Source organism: Leptinotarsa decemlineata, unplaced genomic scaffold, assembly GCF_025532065.1.
Source record: "Leptinotarsa decemlineata unplaced genomic scaffold, Ldec_3_MD MMD2_P_RNA_scaffold_5, whole genome shotgun sequence".
Lineage (NCBI taxonomy): Eukaryota > Metazoa > Arthropoda > Insecta > Coleoptera > Chrysomelidae > Leptinotarsa > Leptinotarsa decemlineata.
This window is the reverse complement of record NW_027412532.1, coordinates 2552767-2579622: the sequence shown is the minus strand read 5'-3', so window position 1 is coordinate 2579622 and position 26856 is coordinate 2552767. Positions and strand designations below refer to the sequence as shown.

Here is a 26856-nt window from a genome sequence, read left to right as displayed (position 1 = left end):
ATTTGCTCCCACATCCACCGTATTCCCAAGATTTGGCTCCCAGTGACTACTGGCTGTTCGCAGAGTTCAAAAAATGCTCACCGGTAAGAAATTTCGCAGGAATGAAGAGGTTATTCCTCAAACTGGGGCCTATTCTGGGGCAAAAGATGAATCGTTCTACCAAAGTGGTATTGAGATATTAGAGCGGTGCTGGAATGATATGTGGCTCTCAATGGAGATTACATTGATGAATAAAGCGTTTTGTTTTAAGCCCGGGACTTTTCAGACTATGTATTACAAAAAATAATTGAAACGACACCAAGCCGTATTTTACAAAATGTCATGAATACTAATTCAATACAGTTTTTAATTGATTGTGAAACATATTCGATTCTGTCGAGGGCTTTCGATTACGTAAACTTGAAAAATTTATTTATAAAATTAGGTCATCGGTTGCGGGTGATGAACTAATTCACAAGTTTTGTTTGTGGAAACCAGAAAATAAATGTAACTATATATTCGGGCGCCTCTTATAGACCAGCTCATGGACGAAAACCTACTAAATTATTCAGATTATTTAGGTTATGGCTGAGAATTGTTTTCTTACTTCCAAACTGATTTTAAATAAATAAATCACCTCTGAATGTGAATCAATGATTTTCCTAAAACAATATCGAATACACTAGATACAGAGTGCGTTAAAGTAAGCATGGCAATCCTATTTCACAAATACGTCATCTCAATCCTGGCTTATGATAAATATAAAATGCAATGGAAATTCATTGAATTCGTTTGGTTTCAAAGTTCTGAGACCTTCAGCATACCAAAATGTCCTTACAAGAGTAATAAGTACGTAGTCTAATATTTTCTTCACTACTTTAAAGACATGAAAACAAAATAAGATCGGTCCGAAAGTAATACTCCCGTAGACTGCTTTTCTTTCTAGTGAGAACTCTGTTGTGGACCTATTTTGAACATGAAATGTTTCATATATGAATGATATATTCCATGATATTCCCCTCCTTTCGAGGGGTATTTTTTCATAATATTCTGGGGAGGTCCTGATTCTCAACGAAATATTCCACTCAAACTTCGTAATGCCATCTCTGTGTTGCCACAAATTGCAAAATCAAGAAAAATTAATCTAAGTTTTCCAATGTGGCTGTGTTACTCGGAGCGGAAAGTCAATTTTGTTCAGCTCTGAATCCGTCTCTGGAGTTTACTGCCAGAGAACTGACAGTAAACTCCTCAATAGATATTGCTGTGGGTAAATATACCTTTGATTTTGATCACGTATCAAAGTCCAATGGGAGAAAAACTTTGGCGGATTCACATAAACCACAGACGTAACGGGGTTTTCGTAGTCAATCAGACGATAAATGTTTCCCAATGAAAGCGTTCTACTACTCGAGTTGGCACAGTGGTTTCGTGCACATGTACTCTGATTTGAATGCCGGGCATTTTCATTCATTTAATTAGTGCGTTCTGAAAATAGCGCGCGACCTCTTGAGGTCGCCAAGCGATCATTATGTAAGTACTTTAAAAAGTATGTAAAATCACTTTTTCTATCATAATTCACAAGTTTTCGGTAAAAAATCAATACACACTCAAGAATCCTAACCTTACAAGTTACGTCACACTTGGTCACGGTCGCTTATGACGTCACACTGTTTTAGCGACGGAACATAGGCGTAGATACAGGGGGAGTGTGATAATATCGCAAAGTTTCGAAGTACGGTGATGAATTGTTCATATACTCTAGATTCTTTGCCCCGTTCAAGAACGATCACGAGGAAAGTGATCAACAATAGTTCATGATCCAGTTATTCCAAACCAAACAGTAATACTCAAACGTATAGTCAAAGTAAACGATATTGTGCATACTTAAAGTTGTCGGCATTCTCAAAGGTCAAAAAAACCAATACATAAAAATGAACCGGCTGCAAAGTAGTCCACGTGGACTGAAGAATTGGCGGTTTGTATTGGAAAATTTTTACTAACCGAGTTTTATGATTGGCTGAAGAGTCATAAAATTAAATTTGAAGCCATGTTACGGTGACGAATAGAAATCGGGAATGCGGGAATGGTTATCGCCGTCGCGTCGTGTTCAGTTCAGGAACTGATCGCGATTTGAGTGTTGAAATTCGATATTGGTGCAGTTATAATTACCAAAAATTTTGTTATCTGTTTGAAATGTGGCGTCATTGGACAAGTACTAATAGTAATAACGAGTGTGATAACAACGCAGACTTTTTCCGGTGTAGTGATTCCAATAGCGATGGTGAACAATGCGAAAAAGAGATACAAGTGAATAAGATTTGGATGCATTTGAATATTGAAACACAAAGAGTATGTTTCAATGTACGTAAAATAGTAAAGAACAAACCTTGTGATCGCAAGACGCGATGTGATACAGGATTACCACAACCTTTAGATGTGCATCTAATAAAATCATTGAAAAAAACCATATACAACTGTTACAAAAGCAATGAGATTCCTACAACTGAAATCATAAGGAAGAAATTGAATTCTTCAGGCCATAACGTGAGCTGCTGTGACAGAACTCTTCAGAATTGGATAAAGAAACTAGGATTTAGATTTAAAATAATAAATAAACGTCAAGCAGTTGTGGAAAGTAGAATAATAGTGGAATTGGGTAATAAATACTTGGAACAAATAACTAAATATAGACAAGAACAACGGCAAATTTTCTTTCGAGAATGTGAACGCCTAACATGCCTGCAAACAAAATTTGATAAGAAGGTAATAAAGCTAATTAAAGAAGAGGTATCTAATACTACCGAAGAAGACTGGCAGAAGAGGATTAAAAAAGTAATTTCAGTTGAAAGAGACTATATGAAGATTGGACACTTCCATATTAATGGAATGGAATAAATATAGATATATTTTACACGAATTACACCTTGTTGACCAGACTGTGAGTCATTGCAACTCACTACAGATACACAAAAATTTTCCATCGGTCATTTTATATTCGTTATTCCAAATTACTTTTGAACTTCCTCCAAAATTTAGCCAATATTTCGTGGAGTTATTCCTGCTATATATTTCATCAGGACAGTTCATTTTAATTATGAGTTTACCTGAAAATAATGTTAATGTACACGACAAAGTCATGAAAACATGCTGGTTCAATTTCATAACTGAAAAACACGGATTCATTTCATTGAAATATCTCGAACTGAACTGGTCCAGTGTTCTCGGTGAGTACAGGTTTGTTTTTGTTGAAAATATTAACGAATTATTGTTACTGATGAATGTGAATACAGTTTCATACAAAAGCTATTTCTGCAAAAGTGAATCCTGAATATAGATCAATTGCACATTTGCGATCTCCTATAAAATGCTACCCCTACCTTCAACCCTCGTCGAATGACAGTTGAGAAGTATAGGCGTGTGATATATCGTTTAAAAGGTCTCACTCAACACACTCAAAACTTATTGCGATATACCCAAAACTCATTTCATGTTGAAGTATTGATAATAAGAGAGTAAGCAAAAACCATAGCAATGTTCATTTTAGATGGTATCCTTTAGAAAACTGTAAATAATTTCCGTGGTAACATTAGTTTTAACAACAACAAGGCGTTTTAACGCCTTGTCAACTTGTTTTGTATGTAACAACATTACTTGTCAGTATTTTAATTTAAGTTTAAAGTTCGTTAACTTCAAGTCTGACAAATGGTTAGATTAACGGAAATGCATGAAATAACAGTTTTACAAATAATTGGTTAAGGAGAAAAACCCGAACACAACAAGAAGTTGCTCACCTATTTCATGAGAGTTGTATTTCAGTTTGCCAACCTAAAAGGCGATGAAAACTACAGAAAAATCAATACTATTCTTTTTTTATCTCAAAACTGTTGGCTGGGGTGCCCACTGAGACCCACTGGACCTAATAATTTGAATCTAGTTCGGGCTAAATAAGCGCCTTATTACTTCAAATGACTGTAGCGAATTTCAACCAAATCGGTGTAAGGATATTTATGATATTTTATAAATATCTCTTAAAACAACCTAACGAGTCACCCTCCGACGTTTCGTACCATAGTTAGGAAACACCCAGTATTTTACGTGAAATTCAAAATGACGTTTGATAATGAAGAAAAGGGAAGCCAAAAAGCATTTTTCACAGTAAAAAAAGTATCACGTAAGTGACAGTACACCAGATGCAAAATGACGTTTGATAAGACAAATAACGCAGCAAATCAGTTTTGTTTTCTGGAAAAACTATGCAAGAATGATCTCCAATGATTTTTTTTGCTGATTATTTTTATTTTTCAACTTCTTTGACTTCTTTCTACACGTGTATAACGTTCTCAAGTACAATTTTCTTATTTTGGAAGGTGAAAATACCCAAAGGTGGATAAAAAAACAAATAAAATAAATGTACTGTAACTAATTTGAATCATAATAATATGATGAATGTAGACTAATATTTATAATATACTCTGTTGATAGTGAATCTCTGACATAGTTTAGGATTTAATTGTTCATAAATTAAGCAAAGATATAGATAAGGATATTCAAATCCAGGTTTATTAATGATATAAAATGAGAATGTCAATAGTAACAGATCATACTTTGTCATTTTCAATAGGACTTTCATTATGTTGATCAATTGTGGTTTATCTTTATGATTGTGGTACAAATTCAAATAAATTATGAAATGAAATCTTATTATGTCTGTGACCTGCTTGTTCCATTATGAAAACATTCATTGCATGAATCAAATCATTGAACATTGTAATACAATTTTTTGGTCTACTTTTTTTTCGTGAAACTGCAGAATAAGTATTACAAGGCTCTACCTCGTAGCCTTTTTGTTTTTAGGTCTTCTGAAATTGAACAAATCCATCAACGGCAAACTATTGTTACAAGTGAAACGGGTTTTTATAAATCCTCGTAGTGTTCTGATAAACAAAAATATTGTTCGGTGTTCGTCCAAGAAACATTTCAGTGATGATATTTGAACCAATTCATACCCAAATAATAAGAAACTAATTAATAGTTATGTTAACAATCCAATTTACTTATGCGTTTAATACACAGAATCAACTATCAAGGTCTAACATAAACTTCCAATGAAATCAGTTGATGTTTATGTTGTCATCGTTATTTGAAACTTGGAGAAACAATTGCTGATAATGGCAATAGAATAAGCGCCCAGCTAGTCAAGACTACAAATATATACTAGTACAAGGTGGATTTATTGATCAATATAGTAATTTACGTAGCGATTCCGGAAAATACTGTTTTTCGGACATGTTGCGTACACTAGTTTTCGCTATCCGTGGAAAAACGAATCAACGAGACACATTTCTTTATTATATTTCTTTGTAGAATGAAATTTCGAACATTTTAATTCTTGTAATATATGATGGAATCGGTCGATACTTGATGAAAATCCATAACTAACGTATTCTAAAAACACTTTATTTTGTGATTTTCACTAGACAGTTTTACAAAAACGCAACACGTGTTTCGCCATACAATGGCTTCCTCGGCTTCCTTGCCATACAATGCATGACATAAAAAGGACTACATAGGAAAAACTCTAGAATGACCCTACAACTATGTACCAGAAAAAGGTTAAGGAAACTCTCAGAATTGGTTGTGAATGGAAAGTATAAATGTAGAGCATTGATCATGAATCCACAACCACCAAAACTGTATTCCCTTATTAAATTACACAAAACCAATTTCCCGATTATACCAGTGGTGTAGTTTATAACGGCACCTACCGTAAAAATCTCAGAAATCATGATTAAATTGATTCAAACCTACACCAATTTCAATCCAAAATTCAGTATAAATAATTCTTATCAATCAGTGGATAATATTAAAAACGTATTTCTTCCGGATAACGCAAAATTAATATCGTTCAATGTCCAAAATTTATTTCCCAGTATTCCGCCTATTGAAACAATTGGACTAGTTGAGTGTCTCTTAGACAAAAACCACGTGAATCCACTGATGAAACAGGAAATTGTAGATTTACTTACCATTTGTCTATCTCAAAATTATTTCCAGTTTGACGGAAAATTCTATTCATGCAATGAAGGACTACTAATGGGGAACCCTTTGAGGCCCTTGCTGGCGGAAATTTCCATGGATAACATAGAGTATGAAATCCATAATAATCAGTTAGCCAACAATTTTTTGTACTGGTACAGATACGTAGATGATATTTTAGTATGTTTTACTGGTACAGATAGGCAATTAGGCAAGTTCATTGAATATGCCAATTCCATCCACCCGTCAATAAAATTCACCACTGAGAGGGAGGTAAATAATTCAATAAATTACCTGGACTCAACCATTATGAAAAATAACAATAAACATGAATTTGCAATTTTCCACAAACCATCGTACACAGACATTATCATACATAATTCCTCCACACACCCTTACCAGCATAAAGTTGCTGCATTCAATAGCATGCTTCACAGATTATTGAATATTCCACTGTCTGATAGCGAGTTCCAGAAAGAACTGAATTTGATCAAACAATTTACGGTTAATTACGGTTATAAAGTAGATATTATAAACGTCATTCTTTCTAAAAAACTTCAAAAGCAAGCCATGGACTTGGTCTACCCATAACGATAACGTCAGTTATAGGACATTAGCATATTTGGATGAACCAACCAGGAATATTGCCCGTTTTTTGAAGAAAGAAGGCATAAACATAGCTTACAGAACGAATAATAGTCTGAGTAAATTTATTAAAAACTTCGTTGTTGAATAGATCAGGAGTATGTAAGCTGACTTGTGGCTCTTGTCCAAAACTGTATATTGGCCAAATAGGAAGAACATTTTTCCAAAGAATTAAAGAGCATAGAAGTAGTTTTGTAAATAGAAAGACCAATTCCACATTTTCAAACCACGTTTTAGCAGAAGGACATGAGTTCAATCATGAATACGATGTGTTACATTTAGAAGAGAAGAGTTTGAAACTCAATCTTCTAGAATTTTGAGAAATCAATAGATTCAGGAATTCGGGTAATTTACTGAATGATCAATTAGAATTAAATAACTCCCCGTTACTGAATATTTTTTCAAATGTGGAAAATGGAACATAAGCTCAGGTAATTCAATTCATCACAAACTTAGGTAAAAAAACAGGTACTTGAAATTCAGGTACTTCAAATTGTAGAATATGGTATATGTAGCACTGAATGTGTAGAATTAGTTATTAAGACATGTCCGAGGAAGCCATTGTATGGCGAAACACGTGTTGCGTTTCTTGTAAAACTGTCTAGTGAAAATCACAAAATAAAGTATTTTTAGAATACGTTATTTTAATTCTTATTTGTATTGAATGCTAGTTGTTGCCGCGGCTTCGCCTGCGTAGAATAACATTAAGGTTCCTGACAAACCATTTTAAACAAATAGTTACAATAATTTCAATTAACCCAAAACTTCATGGTTCCAACTTCAAAACTGACGAAGTTCCTGATTCCCCTTCAAGTAAAGCTTTCCTTGAAGAAAATCGAATACTCCAGTCTGGGTTTCGCAAAAAACACGGAACACAGACTGCCCTCTTGAAAGTAATCGACGATCTTGCGAGATTCAGAGATCAATCAAAAGTCATCATTTTAGTACTGCTTGATCAAAGTAAAGCTTTCGATTTAGTTAATTTCGATTTCCTCATCAGCAAGCTCAAGTTTATAGGATTCGATGACGTTTCTCTTAAATGGATGACCAGCTATCTCACAGACCGATCACAGAGGGTCAAACTGGATGATTACTCATGGTCATCCCTAAAAGAAACAATCTCAGGTGTACTACAGGGAAGTATTTCAGGACCCTTGATGTTTTCAGTGTTTATTTTTGATTACCCCACGTTCTTATCGCAGATGATATACAGTTATATTTGTTTTCTCATAACACCGATACAGAAAGTTGCGTGGCCAATATAAACACAGAATTGCACAAAACATTTCTAGGCTCGGTGAATCATGGACTGAAAATCAATCCAAATAAAACTTTGGCTTAATGCATAGGGTCTCAAACACAAATAGTAGAAGCTCAGGGTAACTTTAGGCTAACTCGCGATAACGCAGACATTGACTGGGTAGACAGTGCTAAAAGTCTTGGCGTAAACATTGATAGCTCTTTGTATACAAAATGCTTGCATGCGATTCGTATGATGTATACCATATGGTGAACATGTCACACCATTTTTGTTAAGAATGAAGGAGGTGAAAGTGAGGTACAGAGTCCAATATTTGATAAAAGTTTTTTTGTTGAAGTTGCTTCAAAATAAAACACCTAGTTATTTATATAGTTTATCAAGCAAGCATTCTGACATACATATGGTCAATTTGAGAATTGACTCATTCAACATACCTAGGCACCGTACTTTCAAATTTCAAGGATATTTTTCTTATATAGCTCCTCCTTATCTGAATGAAATTTTACCTAAAGGGATAAAATATTCATAAAATCAAGAAAGAAATAAAATCACAGATACTTACTGCTCAGTGCTAATTTAAAAAATTTAAAATTAAATGTATGGTAGTGTAATGAAATTACATATGATGTATTACTTTTTCTCTTCTCTATCAGAGTTATGATAGTAAATAAGTATTTTTATATTTATTTTATTACACTCACTGCATAATTTTTGGGAGGGGTGGAAGAGAGCCTTTGGCTAATCCTTTTCCTTTTATGTATAAATGTATTTTTTCATGCATAATAAACGATTATTATTATTATTTATGCTATACAAAGAACCTACCTGCATTCGGCTGTACGTTGATATAAGGGTGTCAGTCAATCAATAGGTACCCCTTATACAATATTGAATAGCTGAAATTCGACGAATGCTATGACCTGTGCAATTTTTAGGATTGGGTAAATTTAAAAATTGTGCGATTAAGAATCCGAAATTCCCAAAATTGTGAATACCAATGGGATAGCTGAATTTGGTATAGTATTTTCACAAGCAACATGCCATCCTTGTCATTTATTAGATCTTTCTTATTAGTTAGTGGTCTATGCTGGAAGACTGGCAGTAAACAAATCTAAAGAAATGAACTTTAATCGTTCAAGCCAGTCTCGAATATACCTACACAGTAGGTTGAATGGACTGAGCCTATCAGAAAATAACTACTCCCCTGGCTAATACCACGAAGGGCTTTGGATTATATCCGACAGGCGTCAGTGCAGGAATCTTCACAGAAAATTTCCTGCATATGCAATTGGCAATACAACTGAAAAAGTCGACCTTCAATTTTGGAACGGGCACACTTGCAGACCGGTTTCGGGCTCATTAGCTACTCATCAGTTTATTAGATCAATGGACATTTTTGTTAGATGCACATTGCACAGAAAACCACTTTTTATCAGTGAAATTCAGCTATACAGCCATTTTATTTTTCGAAACTTGGCAGTTTTTATTTTGTAAATCAATAATCCGTTGTTCACTGTACTAAAACTAAATTTCAATGTCACAGGCACTAATGTAAAAGTATAAATAACTCATCCAGACCTTAGACAACGCGAGAGCAAATTTATTGACCAGAAAGGCAATATTTTCTCGGAAACACACCAACAAATATTGGACCATCTCCAAATTGTTTTGATGATTTCTTACTCCATAACCTAGGTCTTAATCCATGGTTCAGAAAATGAATTTAAGCAGCAGTTTATTTATCAGATCCAAGAATATTATTAGTGGGAAAGGTTGAGTCGAGGTGAAATTCCGAAAGCTCATTATATTTGAATCTAATATTTTTTCAAGAGTTATTGAAGAGGAGGTTTATGTATATATTAGGTGAGCTGAAAAGTTTGTAGGCTGACTGACACACAGATGGTGCTACTATCAATTCATTAATTTTTTTCTGAATTGGGTGAAATATGACGATATTATTCATCTAAAACGATTCAACAATTACATTACAATTTTTTTATAGGCCTACAAAAAAGTACGCGATGGCATATGTCTATCTATCAAGGATAGATAGTCAATAGTATTCATTATTTATTTTCTCAATGATTTTATTCATTCCTTTGTTCAAACCAGTCACCTTTCTCTTCAGTTATTTGATTCCTGACCAATTCATAAACATCTTCAATCATCATTTATTTCCTCTTTAAATTCTGAACCGAATGCAAAACTGAGCCATGTTTTGGTTTTAATTGAGATACGGTTTTTTTTGTCTCCATATTACACCAGAATAACCCGCAAACATAGATTCCACGTGGAATTATTTGACTATTACTTTACTCGTAAACGAATTTGCCAAGACTATTATCTTTTATTGTCAATCCATTGTACACGTTATGAAATGTTTTGAATAAATATCTGAAAGAGAAATAAACATTCACAACATTTGCAACAAAAGAGTGTGATTATGAAACCTGACCGATGATCATTACTGATCAAAAAAAACATAGTCTTGGGTATATACCAGGCATCTTCGTAGCCAAAGATTTGGAGGGTCTTAGTAATAGTAAACTTCTACTTGAAAGGGCCTAAAGTTCTGAATTTACTAGAATTTGTTTTATCAGATTTTATTCCTTATTAAAATTCTCCCTGGACATGGATATGTTAATTATTCTATGGATCATACTATGGTAAGCTGCAAATTTATGTTGCTTTGTGTGATTAGAATAATTGTTCAAAGTTGTCTGTATGAGTTGGTTTATAGTAAATTGCGAAATTGTATAATTATTATCATAGTCAGTCTATTCATAACTGAAATGTGTGAGAAGATCCACGCCAATTCTTCATATATTTTCGGATAGCTTTACATTTGATGAACTGCTTCTCAAACTTAAAGAACTAAAGTTATCGGACACCATAAGATCTTCAATTTCTTCAGTATTTTTTCTTGTTTTGCATCTCGATTTATTCTTCTCTGAAGATATGGTTTTTGTTAACCCTTACCGAGAGGAAATACTCCCAAATCTAGTACGAAACCAACAGTGTGCTGCATCAGAAAATAAAAATAATCATACGCCCATTTGTGAAAACATCTGTTTGATCAGTGACTCCATCTTCAACCATTGATCCGCTTCAGCAACGGGCTAGACCAGTGGTCGCCAACCTCTTCAATGTGTTGAGCTACTTTGTTAATTTTGGAATAAACAGCGAGCTACCCACACGGAAGCCACGTAACGCAACGTAAATGAAATAATCCACAGTTAATTTATCATTATATGTATTTATTTTACTATAACTGGTAATACATGATACATAGGTACTAATAATAAACTAATAACAAAATAACTAATATTTCTAGTACGTACTTGTTCATAGCTACATTCCTACCTATCAAACGAAGGTGTTTGAAAAATAAACACAAACTTTTATCCAGCCACAACGGCATGTCACGTATGATTTAAAAATAGTTAATAATAACAACAAAAAAGTAACGCACTATCATGAACATAAACATTGAAAATAAAAAAGCACGTTCAATGTTTGCAGTATAATTTGATGCAGCCATTCGAATACAATTATCCAAATGTTCATCTGTAAGTCGATTGCGATATTTGTTCTTAATAAACTTCATATTGGAAAAAGAAGATTCACACAAATAGGTTGAACTGAATAATGCTTTCACTTTCAAGGCAACACGGCATAGAGCTGAATATTTGTCTTTACTTACAATAGGCCAGATACATTCAGTACTTGAGACTAACGATTTTAAGGCTAAATCATTTTGAAACTCAATGACTTCCATTTCTGTTGCAGCGATGTCTTCGCCAAAGTTCTGCATAACACAAGTTGCAAACTGTTGGATATCAATTTCCATAAAGGTTGAAACAACAAACTGCGCTACTAAAGCCATTTCATTGAAATCCTTAAAACGTTTTTTGAAGTTATTCTTCAGGGTAGAAATTATTTCTACATGATATTTGTTGTCATAGGGTTCTAATGGATTTTGAGATATTTTTTCTGAAAGAATAGGAAAATGCTTGGCATCGCTGTTAATTAGGTTTTGTTCCCAAAACTCCAGCTTTTTGATAAATGCTTTTATATCAGAAATCATTTCCGCTAGTTCTTTGTCTCTCCCCTGAAGCTGCAAATTAAGTTCGTTTCATTTCTCTGTAATGTCCACGAGAAAACCAAAATCTCTAAGCCAGATTGAATTTTCTAGTTCCGGAGTCGGTTCATCGCGTTGTTTGAAAAATTGAACTATGCCAGATAGGACATCATTAAAACGTTTCAGCACCTGTCCTCTACTTAACCATCGGACTTCAGAGTGAAAGAGTAGGTCCCCGTATTGACAGTCAACTTCATCGGCCAAGGTTCTGAATAATCTTCTTTGTAACGGTTGAGCTCTAATCTTGTTCACAATTTTTACCACCAGTTTCATAACGTTGTTTAGTTTCAGGAAATTTCCACATAATGCTTGCTGATGGATAATGCAGTGGTAACAGAGAAATTGCGGAAAAGTTTCATCTTTACGACATAACGCCACCAGACCCTTATCACAACCCACCATAGCTGGAGCGCCATCGGTTGTCAAGCCTACCATTTTCGATATTGGAATTTTCTCGGAAAAAATGATATTTTTTAAATGAGAAAACAACTCATGTCCAGTAGTGTGTCCTTTCAGTGGAATGAACTTCAAAAGATCTTCTTTAATCGTAAAATCACTAAAAACCATCTTGACGAACACGGCCATCTGGGCAGTGTCAACGACATATGTTGATTCATCCAGTTGAAGTGAAAAATAAACACAGTATTCTAAGTCAGTTCTTAACTGTAAAAAATATCATTGCTCATTACTTCTACACGTCTCATCACTGTATTAGCAGAAAGTTGCATAGATTTTATAGCTGAAACTATCTCGTCTTTATTTCTAAAGTTGACAAATAACGAATCAGCAGCTTCTAAAAACGCCTGTTTTATCATTTCCCCGTCTTCATAAAGTTTCTTTTTTTGTGCAATTATCTGGGATACACGGTACGATGCTTCAGTTGCAGCCTTATTTTTGTCGACTGTTCTTAAAAATATTGATTGTTGTCCAATTAACTGCTTTTTTAACTGTTTCAGTTTCTCCTTTCTGGCGGCAGAATGTAGTGGGAATGATTTTTCAAAATTAGAATGTACAGTTTTATGATGTCTCTCAATATTTCCTTTTTTTGCAACGGAGACCGAAGTATCACTTAACAAACATACATTTTTATCTTTAACTTCTGTAAAAAAGTATTGTTCTTCCCATTCCGAATGAAAGTGGTATGTCTTTACCTTCTTACAACTGCTTGCCATAATATTATTTTTGTTGTTCTCTACTAACCCAACCGCTGGACGTTGGTTACGCGTTCAGTTTTAAACTAAGCGCAATGTCGCCGCGCCGTGCGTATTTATCCCGTTCAAAGCAATCCAGATCGTTCTCGAACACGCGCTGGTCCGGCTGGTCGGTTCTAGCCGATTCTAGCTTGATGGCGTCAGCGGCAGATCGCTCACCGCAACGTTACCGCTGTTTATGTTTAATATTATGACAATTAGATTTTTTTTGTGGAATTTTCGGAAGCTTCTCTGATTTTTGCAGTTTGTATTTTTTAAATCAAAATCGTTGTGAGAGCTACCAGAATTGCCTCCGCGAGCTACCGGTAGCTCGCGATCGACAGGTTGGCGACCACTGGACTAGACCGACGCCCGAGCATTTTTCAACGGTCGACTGATGGTTGCGACAGATCTTTAACACAGATCATCGTCCTATGTGAAACGGGCGTCATTGTCGCGAATCTCATCTTTCACTCTATAATTTTGAGCCTTCATACGGCGATTGTTATTCATGGAGTTCATTCAGTAAATAAATCTTGTTAATTTTGACGGTTTCAATTTTTCAGTTGCAGTTCCTAAGCGCCACAAACCGTCCAAATGATTACCAAAGCGTTGTTTGGGGCATGGGACTATGTAGTCCTTGTCATCGTGCTGCTGATTTCTTCTGGAATTGGCGTATATTACAGATTCACCGGTGGCAAACAAAAAACAATGAGAGTAAGTAGAACAACTAAGTTATTCTGAAGAAGTCAACATTTTTGCAACTTTCACTTCCACAGGTTGGAAAGAATGATTCTGAATCAAGATTATCTGAGCAGTATTATATTCCACACATAATGGCATCAATAGGTCTTTCAAACGAAATAAAGCCCAATATTTTTTCATGTAATGGTTATTAACAGTATTCCATTCAAATTTGTTTCAAAACGGCTAACAATAATGTTTTTAGTAAGTTTATTAGTGTTCGACCGAAAGTTCGGTTTCGGTTTCGGTCGAGTTTTGGCAAAAAAACGGGTTTCGGTATAGTTTTGGTTCTGGCGGCAAACCTGCCGAAACTACGACCGAAACCGAAACTGCATTCGGGAGTTCCCGCACTGTGATCGGTCATGTTAAGCGCGTTGAATTTCAAACAAGCGACGAAGACATTTTGCCGCGTCCACGTGCCTAATCATCACTTTGTAATTAACTTTGTTTATTACATAAATATCAAGTACCTATTGTGATATTGGGTAATAACTTAAATAAGTAATTTTATGTTTAATATTTTTGAAAAACCATCAATAATATTCAAAATAAGGATCTACACCTACTCAAATAAACACCTCACCTATTTTAAGTATTTTTAAGGTACAATTAATATTTTTTCATAAACAAGGGTTTGTTATGTTGATTATCAATAAGTAAACATGTCGAAGACTGCATAACGTTGTGATTTAAAGAAAAAAAAACTGACTGATTATAATAACGTTTTCTTTATTTTTCCCTCAAAACATAATCCTTGTAAGGAAGTTTCGGTTTCGGCTGAAACTGAGACCGTTGCCGAAATTCGGTTTCGGTCGTAAAAACCAGTTTCGGTCGGACACTAAAGTTTTTAGATTTTTTCCCCGAAAGAGGCCAACAGATTATACGTTGAAAATTGAATTTTTATGTTATAATGTATCGATCATTTATGAATATTTTTGGAGAATGGAAGTCAGAACATTTGACAGAAAAGGACATTATCAGCTATAATATCCCAAGAACATTGATAACTAACGAAATAATTTTATCACAGTTTTCGAAAGCACGTTATTTGGTAACATCCCGACGCCGAAGGCGGAGGGATGTTACCTAAAATAACGTGCTTGAGGAAGTTGTGATAAAATTATGAGTTATTTATCAATGTTCGAGGGATATTCGGTGAGAAAATTTTTTGCAATACGAACAAAATTATTTATTGAACACAGTTATTAAAAGAACAATTCGTATAATGATATAACTCCATAAATATTTTCCAAGTGTATTTTTTACTATTGACAGTATTTTTTGGTGTATTTTCTTCAATGGTTTTGTCAATTGCCGCATCATTTTGAACACCAAAGCGAGGAAGTGACATTTTCGAAATAAATTGAATTACTGAAATGTCAAACAACTTTATTGTGTTGGTTGCTTAGCAATGTCATGACATAAGTGATAACTACCCGTGAAAACTATCCATGGGTAGTTATCAGTGTAATGATGGTTTCATTGGTTATTTCGACACACATGACTAGAAATAAACAAATTTGATAGGATAATTTTTTTGGCAAAAAATTTTCAGACCAATGTTTCATTTCAATTTCCTTCAATGAATTTTCCTTTCTAGGAGTACCTGCTTGCTGACAAAAACATGTCCATAGCTCCAGTTGCTTTCTCCCTAATGGCCTCTTTCATGTCAGCCATAACGCTTTTGGGAGTTTCCAGTGAAAATTACTCTTATGGTTTTCAATTCATCGTCATCAACATTTCATATGGCATATTTACTCCAGTGGCAGCATATTTATACCTACCAGTATTTTTCAAGCTACAAGCTACCAGTGCTTATGAGGTGAGGAATTAAAATAGAAAAAAAATAAATCATATCAAATGTTTGGAACATTTTTAAGCTTATGCGTTCAACCAGAGTAGACATTTTGAGAAATTCACTTAGATGAAAGTTGTAACTATTCAATTCTATACAAACTATACACAAGTATATTTCTGTACTGTATGTACATACTGTAAAGTATTCAAATTGTTACACTTTGTATAAATCACATCTAATGGATCACCACCGTTCCGTCTCTACCTCTAATCAATTCATTATCATTACTTTTTCTTACTCTGGTGTTTTTACTTCGCATTAATCTTTAATATTCAGACCACGGCATTATTATATTTACCCCCATTTGTGACTCCCCCTTGGTATACAATATTCCGTCAAAATGGTCGGTAGTGTGAGAGGAGAAACAATTCGCTGAAATTTTCAAGGTAAGCACAATTCAATCCAATTCAAAAATATTCGCTCCCTCTATTCTCTAAAATCACTTAAAAGGACAACATTCAAATTCATGTCACAGGAAATACAGTCCGCGTATATTGATACTCTACAACCATCTCTTTCTCTCCCTCACTATTCTTTAATGACTAATTTAACTCGTCTACGATCAACTGAACTGTTGTTGAATTTTCAAACCATAGTAGGTAACTTTCTATCCATGAAAACCTGGCATATCATCACTAGATAGATAGGCCAAAGTGGGTGTTTCAACCTGAATTGATAGTGAGTACAAATAACAATGACATATCGATCATATGATGCTGGGGTTCTTGAACATCTGCAGAGAGACCAAAATAGTTTTAATGAAATGATTATAGATTTATAAATAATGTATATATGGTCGTCATGTATATATGGTACCTCGTATATACAATTTTTTAGTGATTTACTTATTTGGTGAAATATTGACGGTAGCCTGGTGGGTTGACGTGGGTGGTTCGCTTCACTCACTCAATCGACCGCTGTGTGAACCGGTGGTTCCCACTGCAAGGCTGGACGATCGATTTTCACTTCCCATTGTCCAACCCTTGTTAGGAATCACACGTTGAAAAGTAAAATCTCGTTAGTTCTTAGCTCTCACAAGTTTCGACGTAAACTACGCAGTTTACGCTTGACGAAGCTATTGTATAGCGAAACACGTTTCGTGGTTTTTGTAAAACCGTATATTGATTAGTTTTCGTACTGTTTCAACTCGAAAAAAAATTGTTTCCTCTAGTAATGATGGAATTTGAACAAACATGGAAAATCATATACTCGTATATCAATACCATTGAAGTACAAATCAGAAAGTAATAATTGAAGAAACTGAAGACATCAATATCAATACTAACTCACCAAATCATAGGTATAGTTCATATTCACATTTTTATTCAGTTTCTCTATATGATATTTCATACTGTGGACACATTTTCAATCTACCTGAACCTTGCTTGAGTACTTGCTTACCAAACTCTTCAAAAGACATCTTCATCTGCTATAATAGCCTCTGGCCATTTAGCGTTCGTTTTGTTAAAAGTACAGTGGAGATTAGTTTTCAAATAATGTTCATCGGTTTGCTAGCTTTTATATAGCAAAAATATATTAAAGACTGGTGGTGTCTCGTGATAAATTTTTTTGCATAGTTTCTATGATGTTAATATGTCGCTAGTTTCCCAACTCAAAATTTCATCATTTCCAACACGGAAAAACGTTTCTTTTATGTACCTATACGGAAAAATCATATACCGAGTTTGCTCGAAAATTCACCACATATCCCAGTAATGATGATGATAATGATGATATATTTCAGTATCTAGAAAGAAGATTCGGAAAAATTGCAAGGCTAGCAGCTTCTCTATGTTACACCTTGCAAATGACTCTATACATGGGGATCGTCCTGTATGCCCCTGCCTTAGCCCTAGAAGCTCTAACTGGTATAACCAAAGTTTCTGCAATATTGTCAGTAGGTAAGTGCTATCTAAGTTCATACAGGGTGGGTCCATGGAAACCAAACAATCGATTTCTCATAATTTAGAGAAAAAATCGTGAGATCCAAGCCAGAAATCTTTAATGTATTAGGAGTCAACCAACATCTCTTTTTCAAATTTCATTCAGCAAATGTTGAAAAAACAATAGACAACTAGGTTTCCATTCAGCATTCTTATCAAGATTTGCTCTAGTTGTTTGTTCTATAGAAAATTGTATATGTGAATCTTCAAGTTCTAAAACTGGATAAGTAGAATAAGGGAGTGATAACCCAGCTCAAACTCCTTACCTGCATATTGAAAATATTTGAGTTATGTCTTTAGCAATCCTGTCACACAGAGGTTATCCGTATCTCGCTGTTTTATCACAGATTTTAAACAGACAGATCATGACAACGACATCTGAACATCTTGGTCATGAACTTGTGAAATTCAACAGAGCTTTCTCCTACACATGGGAATAATAAAGTGGGGTTCATCAAGAGATACTCCGAAATAAACTGATACAAAGTTTAGATTGACTCCTGATTCATTCTTAACCAGCGATTTCAACTTCAACTTTCATATATGTTTTTGTTTGTCTTATCGCCTTCTATTCTGTCTATTTGTTGGTTATTTTACGCGTTAGGATGTTGTTATTCAACATTTATCAGTAATCATTGTTACCGAGTTTTCTCGATAAATCATTAACATTTCACCTTGACGTCCTCAGTATAATCACATATGTTTCTTTCCAGGTATAGTCTGCACCTTTTATTCCACAATAGGAGGTATGAAAGCGGTGCTGATGACTGATGTTTTTCAGTCACTACTGATGTTTGCAGCTGTTTTCAGTATTATAATATGCGCTTGGGTCGACAAGGGAAGTCTCAGCGAAATTTGGAGAATTGCAGCAGAAGGAAATAGAACTGATTTGTGGAAGTGAGTATTCCAATTAAATTCCAAAATGGAAACACATACTCATTATACTTATTACTCAAATGACCTCCACTAGCGCCAATTATTCTGACTGGAGATGTCAATATGAATTTTCCGAATGAAAAATCTGCTGAAACTCAGATGTTGATAAATTTGTTACACCGCTTGGATCTTGTTATTCATGTGGATAAAGCTATTTAGATTTCTAAACTTTCGTCCATTATTATAGACCAATATATTTTGTTCGGCAAAAAATAAGTATTTTGGAAAGTGAACAAAATTAAATTCTGAACAACGTAAAACAAATTCAGGTAAAAATACATTTAGTAATAATATAAAACTCATTCTATTTGCATATGAACATCTTCACTCTTCTACAAACTCCAGCACATTTGGAATGACACCATTTGCTGCACGTCTAATACCGAATCAATTCTTCTCGGGAATGAGAAAAGGATTGTAGCTCATTGCAGTTCAAGCAAGGAACATCGTCATTGTCTACTTGGACGGTCTTTCTATCTTCGTCATCTTCTTCAGTGATTGTCAATTTTCTCTTTATTGCTTTAGTAGTCTTTCGCAAGATTGATACTTTCTTTCACAACAGCTGCTTTAGCAATTTCCAGTCTTCTATTGGATACGCCATACTTTCTCCCTTTTCTAGGTTTGCAAATTGTCCCCACTTAGAGATATTTGGACTGATCTCGTTTCATGTAGACGCTGACTAGTGAGGATCATCTGCCTTTGTATTTGGATCATCAGTTTTATCTTGTCCAGATACTGGTTGGGGGTCATCAAATTCGTTAAGTTCTGTGTGTAGGTACCTTTCTTGCGTATTAGTAACCTCGGCTGGTTAGAACATCCATTCTGAAAAGACATAACCTTTCTGTAAGCTACCTTTAGGCAAACGAAACGTTTGTTACTACAAGTTCCTTTCGATCGCGACCTACCAGCCGTAATTTGGTTTTGCTGATCGTGACTTCAGTGGTGAAAGCCTATGTTCCTATATTACCCAGTATGTCCCCAGTACATAAATCATAGTACCATTTTAAACGGTTTCAATACTTGATTATACTGAAATTTTGAAAATACATTTTTTTTTTATTTTCAGTTTTGATCCTGACCCAACTGTTCGTCACTCTTGGTTCACCTTAATAATCGGTGGCGGTATAACCTTTCTTTCTCTGTATGCTGTCAATCAAACACAAGTCCAAAGGTATCTGACAATAAAGGACCTCAAAAGAGCTCAAAAAGCCTGTTGGTGGAACTGGCCAATCCTGACAGCTCTAAGTTTGAGTACCTCTTTCTCTGGACTGGCCATATACTCCAAATATTACAACTGTGATCCCAAAGATTCAAAGTACATCAACAGTGCTGACCAGGTATATTACTTTCAGTTTGAAAATCAAATGAAGATATGAACACAGTGTACTCAGTAGGGTAACGTCTTTTGGAAGACATATTTTCATTTACTTGCTGATGATCAATAAAACACGATATATCTTTATGGTATAAACTTCAATGACCCATTTACGCTGGTCGAACATAAACAAAAAGAGACAGGTGAACCAATGCAAGTCCAATTCAAGCACAATACTGTCAATTGTCAACTGTTGCCAACTTAACGTACCTGTAAACGAATATTGATACCTTACAGTAGTATACTAAAGTTATTGAAGATTGCTAGTTCAAAATTTAAATCATTATGTTTCAGTTGATGCCTTATTACGTTGTGGATACTATGGGGCATATCCCTGGTTTATCGGGGCTCTTTGTGGCAGGTATTTTCAGCGCCTCGCTCTCAACCGTATCAGCGGCGTTGAACAGTCTGGCTGCAATAACAATCGAGGACTACATCAAGGTAACTTTTTTTCTCAGCTCCTCCATGGATAACTTTGACCACTTTTGCAGCCCCTGTACAAACATGTGCTTAAGAAACCCCTTTCTGAAAAGAGGGCTGGAATGCAGACAAAATTCATTTCCTTAATTTACGGAGTGGTGTGTATAGCAGTTGCCTTTCTAGCTCAAATGCTGGGAGGAGTTCTACAAGCTGCCCTCACTATATTTGGGGTCGTAGGGGGTCCACTGCTGGGGCTATTTTCCCTAGGAATGTTTACTACCATCGCGAATGAAGAGGTACTTTGAGTTACGGTTACCTTCACAATCCATAAAATGAATTATATTTCAGGGATCCGTTACTGGCTTGGCTGCTGGAGTCGCATTTGCGCTCTGGATGGCTTTCGGCGATAAACCACCTCTCAAGATGCTTCCCACATCTACAGAGGGTTGTCTCAATTATAAAAATACAACTAGCTCAATCAGTGCTGCACCCATATTGGGAAAAGCTGATAGGTAGGTCATAATACTATAGTTGCCATCAAAAACGAGTTTTGGTGTCAGATTTTAATGAACAATACTTGAAAAATCATTCGCTTGCGTTTCTTTCAGAAAACTTCACTTCTGTTTATCATTTCAATGCTTAAATCATGTATTTTCTAACCGTCTTCAACTGATTTTATAACTGTGAATAGCCTCAAATCGTCGGCATACATTAAAAATTTGCAATGGTTGAAACATTGATTGATCTCGATAATATAAATCGGGAACAATAGTGGTCCCGAGTAGGAGCCTTGGGGGACACCCGAGGTTACATAAGATGAGTGTACTTTTTAACCATGAACCGAAACAATCTGAGATCTATCACACTGCAGTAAACTTCCACGTCATATAAACTATGTTATTGTCGTTAAATTTCTTTCACTAACACTATTTTAATCAGATTTTTTTATTTTACAGCGAGTACTTTTGGCTATACAGGGTTTCTTACTTATACAACGGAGTATTCGGACTCTTGGTCACCATAGTGATCGGGCTGCTAGCCAGTTACATTGTTCACAGATTTGTCAGAGAAAACCCGAAGACTTACGATCCGAATCTCTTCATTCCACCTTTGGCAAACAAGATGAAGCGAGAACAGAACGCTTCCGCAAATCTTGAAGCTTTTGCTCACATTTCTACATCTAGCGATAATCTCAGAAACGGATTGAAGACTGAACGTAGTTATTTCTAATGAATGTAATCTTGTACTTAGATCACGTGAATACCATTTTTGAGGTTAGGTAATATTAAGAGTGTATTCGTTATAACCTCAAATAATTCATAACGGGTTTGACGGTTTTATAAAAGTATAAAAGTCCTGCCGGTGTTGAATTTCAGAAATACAATGAGATTACCAACGTTTCATAAATATTTATTGTATTTCATTTCGCAACATGGTAACATGTTGAAACAAGTCCAAGAATCCACTATGACATATAACGTTTACAGAATCTAATAAGGAGGTGCCGTACGAATTGCCAACTCCAAAATTGCATGAAAAATAACTGCTGCTCTGATTTCAATTAATTGACGTGATCTGAATAGAGCATGGCGTAATATACATCTAATAACAGTTTTTAAATCGTTTCGCCTATATAAGTGAATTGGATAAACATAAATTTTTCAATGGTGGCACCATTTGATTTCATTGAAATGACAATTTTGTTACCTACCGATAGTTATTATTTTGCAGGTTTAAATTCATCGTGCAGTATTTCCTATTTCATTCATAATTGAAACTAAAATCTCACGGTTCAATTCATAGATCATATAAGATAAGCGTTTCATTTGAAACGCATGTATTTTTCCTCAGCTGTAATCTGTAGATGATGTTTGTATTTTCCAATCTTGAGTTTTAGTCATTTTCGTTGTATTCATTTCATAATCCATATCAATTAGAATTTTGTTTGCAGCACTTGTATTTTTTCGGAGTTGGCTATTCTGTTTATTTGTCATTAGCGTCAGTTATAAGTTGTAATGTATGTAGTTGAAGTGTATATCGAACATTTGTTAGAGTTTTATTTGATGTTTCCATTATATTCATTTTCCATTAGTATTAGTATTCCCAATATTTCGCTGTTGTAACGACGTGAATAATCAACGTGACCACCGACACTAATGACAACTGAACAGAGTGACCAACTGAAGATAACTACGTTGGCTCCAAAATTTTATATAATTAAGTCATAAAAGCGAAATGGTTACAAAAAAACTATTGATACATATAGATTGAGCCATGCTGAAATCTGAGTCAGTAATGTTTCATTTAATTTCAAGGTACGACAATTCCCTATTTGAATTTAAGGATTTCTTGAAAACTACCAGAAATAATTGAATATTTCAAAGATCTTGTTTAATGGTTTCAAGGATGATTGGAAATATTTATGTTTTGAAGCACACAAATATTTATTGTTAGTTAGATGACATAAGATTGAATATAAGGCGGTGCATAAAGTAACGAATAAATTCATTTTGAATTTACGAAGTATAAGTAAAACTTGAAAATTCAATTTTGAATTCGAAAATGACATTTAAAGACTTCTTCTTCAACTCCCTTGAAAATTTTCAAATAGAATTTCTCAGTTTATCGTCAGTGCAATAGAAAACAAATTTCGTGAATTTGAATGTGTCCCACATATACCTAAATCCACTGAAATTATTAAAATAATTTGAATATGTTATGTAGGTAATCTACATAAACCTACAAGACGAATCGCCGCCGATAATATTCCTAGTAAAAGTTGCATCTTCTGAAAAAAGTATTATCTATATAAAATTCGTTGGGTTCAAGACCTCCCTTATCACCAACAGAAATTTTGCAAAATCATGGCAAATCGAAGCCAAGATATTCGTTTATTTACTTTGAATGATGGAGGTCAATACCCAATACCCAGAAAAGACGAATTATAAATTTTTCAAATAATCTTATCTTATTTTTTCAGGCACATTAACTAAAGCACGTTTTTGGAATCCCTTGCAAAATTTCATAGGTCTTTAATTATTATTTTAATCATTTAAGTATCGTAGAAGTATCTGGTATACGCAGAACGGAGATGCACTACATTTTGGATGAAAGTTAAAACCCATCTGAATACAGTTTTTTGTAATAGTGGATGCAGTGAAACCTAATAGCCTGCTTAGCGTCCCGTTTCGAACCCACTTGACTATTTTTTGGGGTTATTGATAATTTCTGTGTTGTATCTTCCTAAAAGTAGACACAGTGAAACTTAATAGCCTACTTGTTCTCTCGATTCGGCCCCACTTGACTATTTTAATGGGAGTATTGAAAATCTCCCTACAACAGATCAAATAATACATATATGTTAAAAGACAGAATTAGGCCAGAATTTAATCAAATCACCCCGGAAACGATACAAAAATTTCAAAAGAGTTCTAGCAACCTCTTCATTATTGTTAAGAAGCAAGGAGCGTCCAGATCGAACATTTGAAATGTGTCGTGTTCTTTTTTTACTTAGTTACATAGAAAATGGGATATTTTTGTTGAAACATCATGAGAAATTCAGAAAACTCGACACTGATGGATAGAGAATCAATTTTTTTTTCAAAATAAGCTAGGAAACGAGCTCTCGTTCTGTTGAAAATGTTCAAAAGAAATGGTGTTTCTCCAGAGGAGTTGAATTAATATATTTAGTTGATGATGCATTTATGCGTTACTTTATTGGACGCATTGTAGTTAAAATTATCGGTTATTGGTCAGATTAGGACTCAATCTATATTGAAGACTAGTTATACAGCCATACCTCGTCTTCACTTATAGAGTTATAAATAAACTTGGAGAAAATTGAAAATAATCTAATATTCTCACAATGTCCACCTTTTTTAACGTTTGTTTGAAGGTGGTTGACAATGTTTCATAGTGAATTTCATTGGTTCGGGCTTCCATTGTCTCTAATATGATATAAAATGATTTGAACCCTGAAAGAATCAAAAAAATTAAAATGAATAGCTGAAAATAACAATTATATTGAGGTAAAAAACTGAAATTACAATGAAATAAAATACAAGCAACAATTGAAAATTGAACAATTAACAAGAAATTTTTGGGGGATTTCAAATCATTTTATATCATGTTAGACAATGGAAGTCCGACCTAATGAAATGTGCACCATTTTGTTATTTACGTTTTTTAGATACAATCGAACATTCCTTCAACTAATTCATACTGTCAACCACAAAAATTGAAAATTTTGATTTTAATTGAATACGATACAGTACCAAAGGTTGAGTGTGTTGAATCGCATTGGAAAAAAGGGTTAGTTATTTTTTTAAAGATAGTGTTTTGGAGAAATGTTTTCATTTATATTTATAGAAATATCACACAAAATAACTAATTTCTCGTCATTGTGTACTTATACCAAATTGTTTACTTATCTGAAAATTATACAAATCGTTTTAAATTATTCTGCCTTTTATCATATGTCTTCCAAAGGATTCAGAAACAATAAAGTTTTCATATTTTCTAACGCTGTTTCATTATTATTCAACTATGTAACTCATCTACTTGCAAAACGTATCAAAAACGCCCTTCAAATTTTCCATCCCAATTCCAACAATCATATTCGCGTTTCTTGCAAACACCAAACCGTTATTTTAACACCTCGACACGTGTTTTGATCACCAAGTGGTCATGTTCAAGAGGAAGATCAAAATCTTGAAGGTGATCACCTGGTGATCGGAACACGTGTCGAGGTGTAAAAATAACGGTTTGGTGTTGGGAAAAACTCCAGTAATATTCTAAATGTGTTCACTTGTGAAGTGAAACCTAAAAATAAACGTGAATTCACATTGTTTAGCGCCATAGGTGATCAAGTAGCAACAGCGATGAGCAGGACAAAGTAACGACAATATCGCATGTGTCCACATCGGTCGCAGGAACTACCTAGACCAAATTCGCATCCAAATTTGGGATCAATATGTCTTCAAACAATTCCTCAAAAATATTAGCTTTCATGTTCCTATGATAGTCAACATTGCAGTCCTCAAGTTTTTTCACATAATTTTAAAGAGTTCAGAACCCACCCTTTACTTCCTCCGCAATGCACAATGATTAGTCGCAATCCTTTGTTTGCATGCATGTTAGGTGTACACATTCTCGAACCATCAGTCCACCCTTTCTTAACTAAGTCATGAGTGTCATACCAAGTTTCGTCCAAATAGAAAATTTGCCGTTGTTCTTATCTATATTTAGTTACTTATTCTAAGTATTTGTTACGCAAGTCCATTATTCTTCCATTATAACTGCACCACTATCGAATTTAAACATTCAAATCACGATCAGTTCCTGAACTGAACATTGACATCACGACGGCTTGCATTCTATTCGTCACCGTAACATGACTTGAAATTTAATTTTATGACTCTTCAGCCAATCATAACACTCGGTTGATAAAAATCATCCAATACGAATTCTCCAGTCCACGTGGACTAGTTGGCAGCGGCTTTATTCCTTTTTTTTGACCTTTGAGAACACCGAAACTTTGAGTATGCACAGCTACTTCGACTACTCATGAAAAATGGGGCAAGAAACTAACAGTGAATCAAAATTTTCAAGCTAATTGAACTATATGTGCATTATACTACAAAACGCAAATATTGAATATGATACAGACGAAGACAAATGTCTACATTGCGATATACATGACTGCGTTTACTAAATCTCGTCAATACCGTACCAAGGATATCCATTTTCGATACTATGAAATCTGGAGGATATTAAGGCCCCTCGTATGAATCCTTGTGGCACTCCGAACAATATAGGCAATATATTCAAGAGATAGCATTATCTGACAATACAAAATAGTCGTTTTGAAAATGTCAAATCTCACAAAGATTAATGAGGTGGTTAATAATTTGCCAATTGAAAACGAATACTTTTTTTATGTGCCTTCAGTGGATTAGATGAATTGGCAACATGCTAATTAAACCTTCTAAGTCTCTTGGAAAGTTACACTTGTACAGCTTGTTCCCAATAACTTTGAAACTAATTGTGGGAATGGCTGCACTGAAGATGGAGGTAATATACTTTACACAATAACTATCAATGAGCAGCATAGAAATATAATTCCATACCAAAATATTCGATTGCTTTCATCATTGTAGATTGAAGTCTGTTTTCTGTTCATTAGATTATAAGCACATCGGTTGTTGAATTCATTCCTGAGAAAAAAAACTGTCAAGAAAAAGGTCCTTCATTTGATGTATCATGCGGTATCGTCTCTTAGAGGTAATAAAAAAAACACTAGAAATTCGGCGGTCTTGACAATCATATA

The 26856-nt window shown here is 34.6% G+C and overlaps 1 protein-coding gene across 2 annotated transcripts; it reads left to right on the top strand.

Annotated features, from left to right (window-relative positions):
- The first annotated feature begins 1283 nt into the window (after positions 1-1283).
- LOC141479924 (putative sodium-dependent multivitamin transporter) lies at positions 1284-24617 on the top strand. Of its 2 annotated transcripts, none has more exons than XM_074169242.1 (10): positions 1284-1509; positions 13819-13969; positions 15597-15818; positions 17599-17755; positions 18511-18694; positions 19800-20070; positions 20403-20549; positions 20600-20824; positions 20877-21040; positions 21485-24617. In XM_074169242.1, the coding sequence occupies exons 2-10, from the start codon at positions 13850-13852 to the stop codon at positions 21756-21758; spliced, it is 1764 nt and encodes a 587-aa protein (XP_074025343.1). In that variant the 5' UTR covers positions 1284-1509; positions 13819-13849; the 3' UTR covers positions 21759-24617. The 2 variants fall into 2 exon arrangements, with proteins under 2 accessions (XP_074025343.1, XP_074025344.1); XM_074169243.1 differs by lacking the exon at positions 1284-1509 and adding an exon at positions 10391-10587.
- The last annotated feature ends 2239 nt before the right edge of the window (positions 24618-26856 follow it).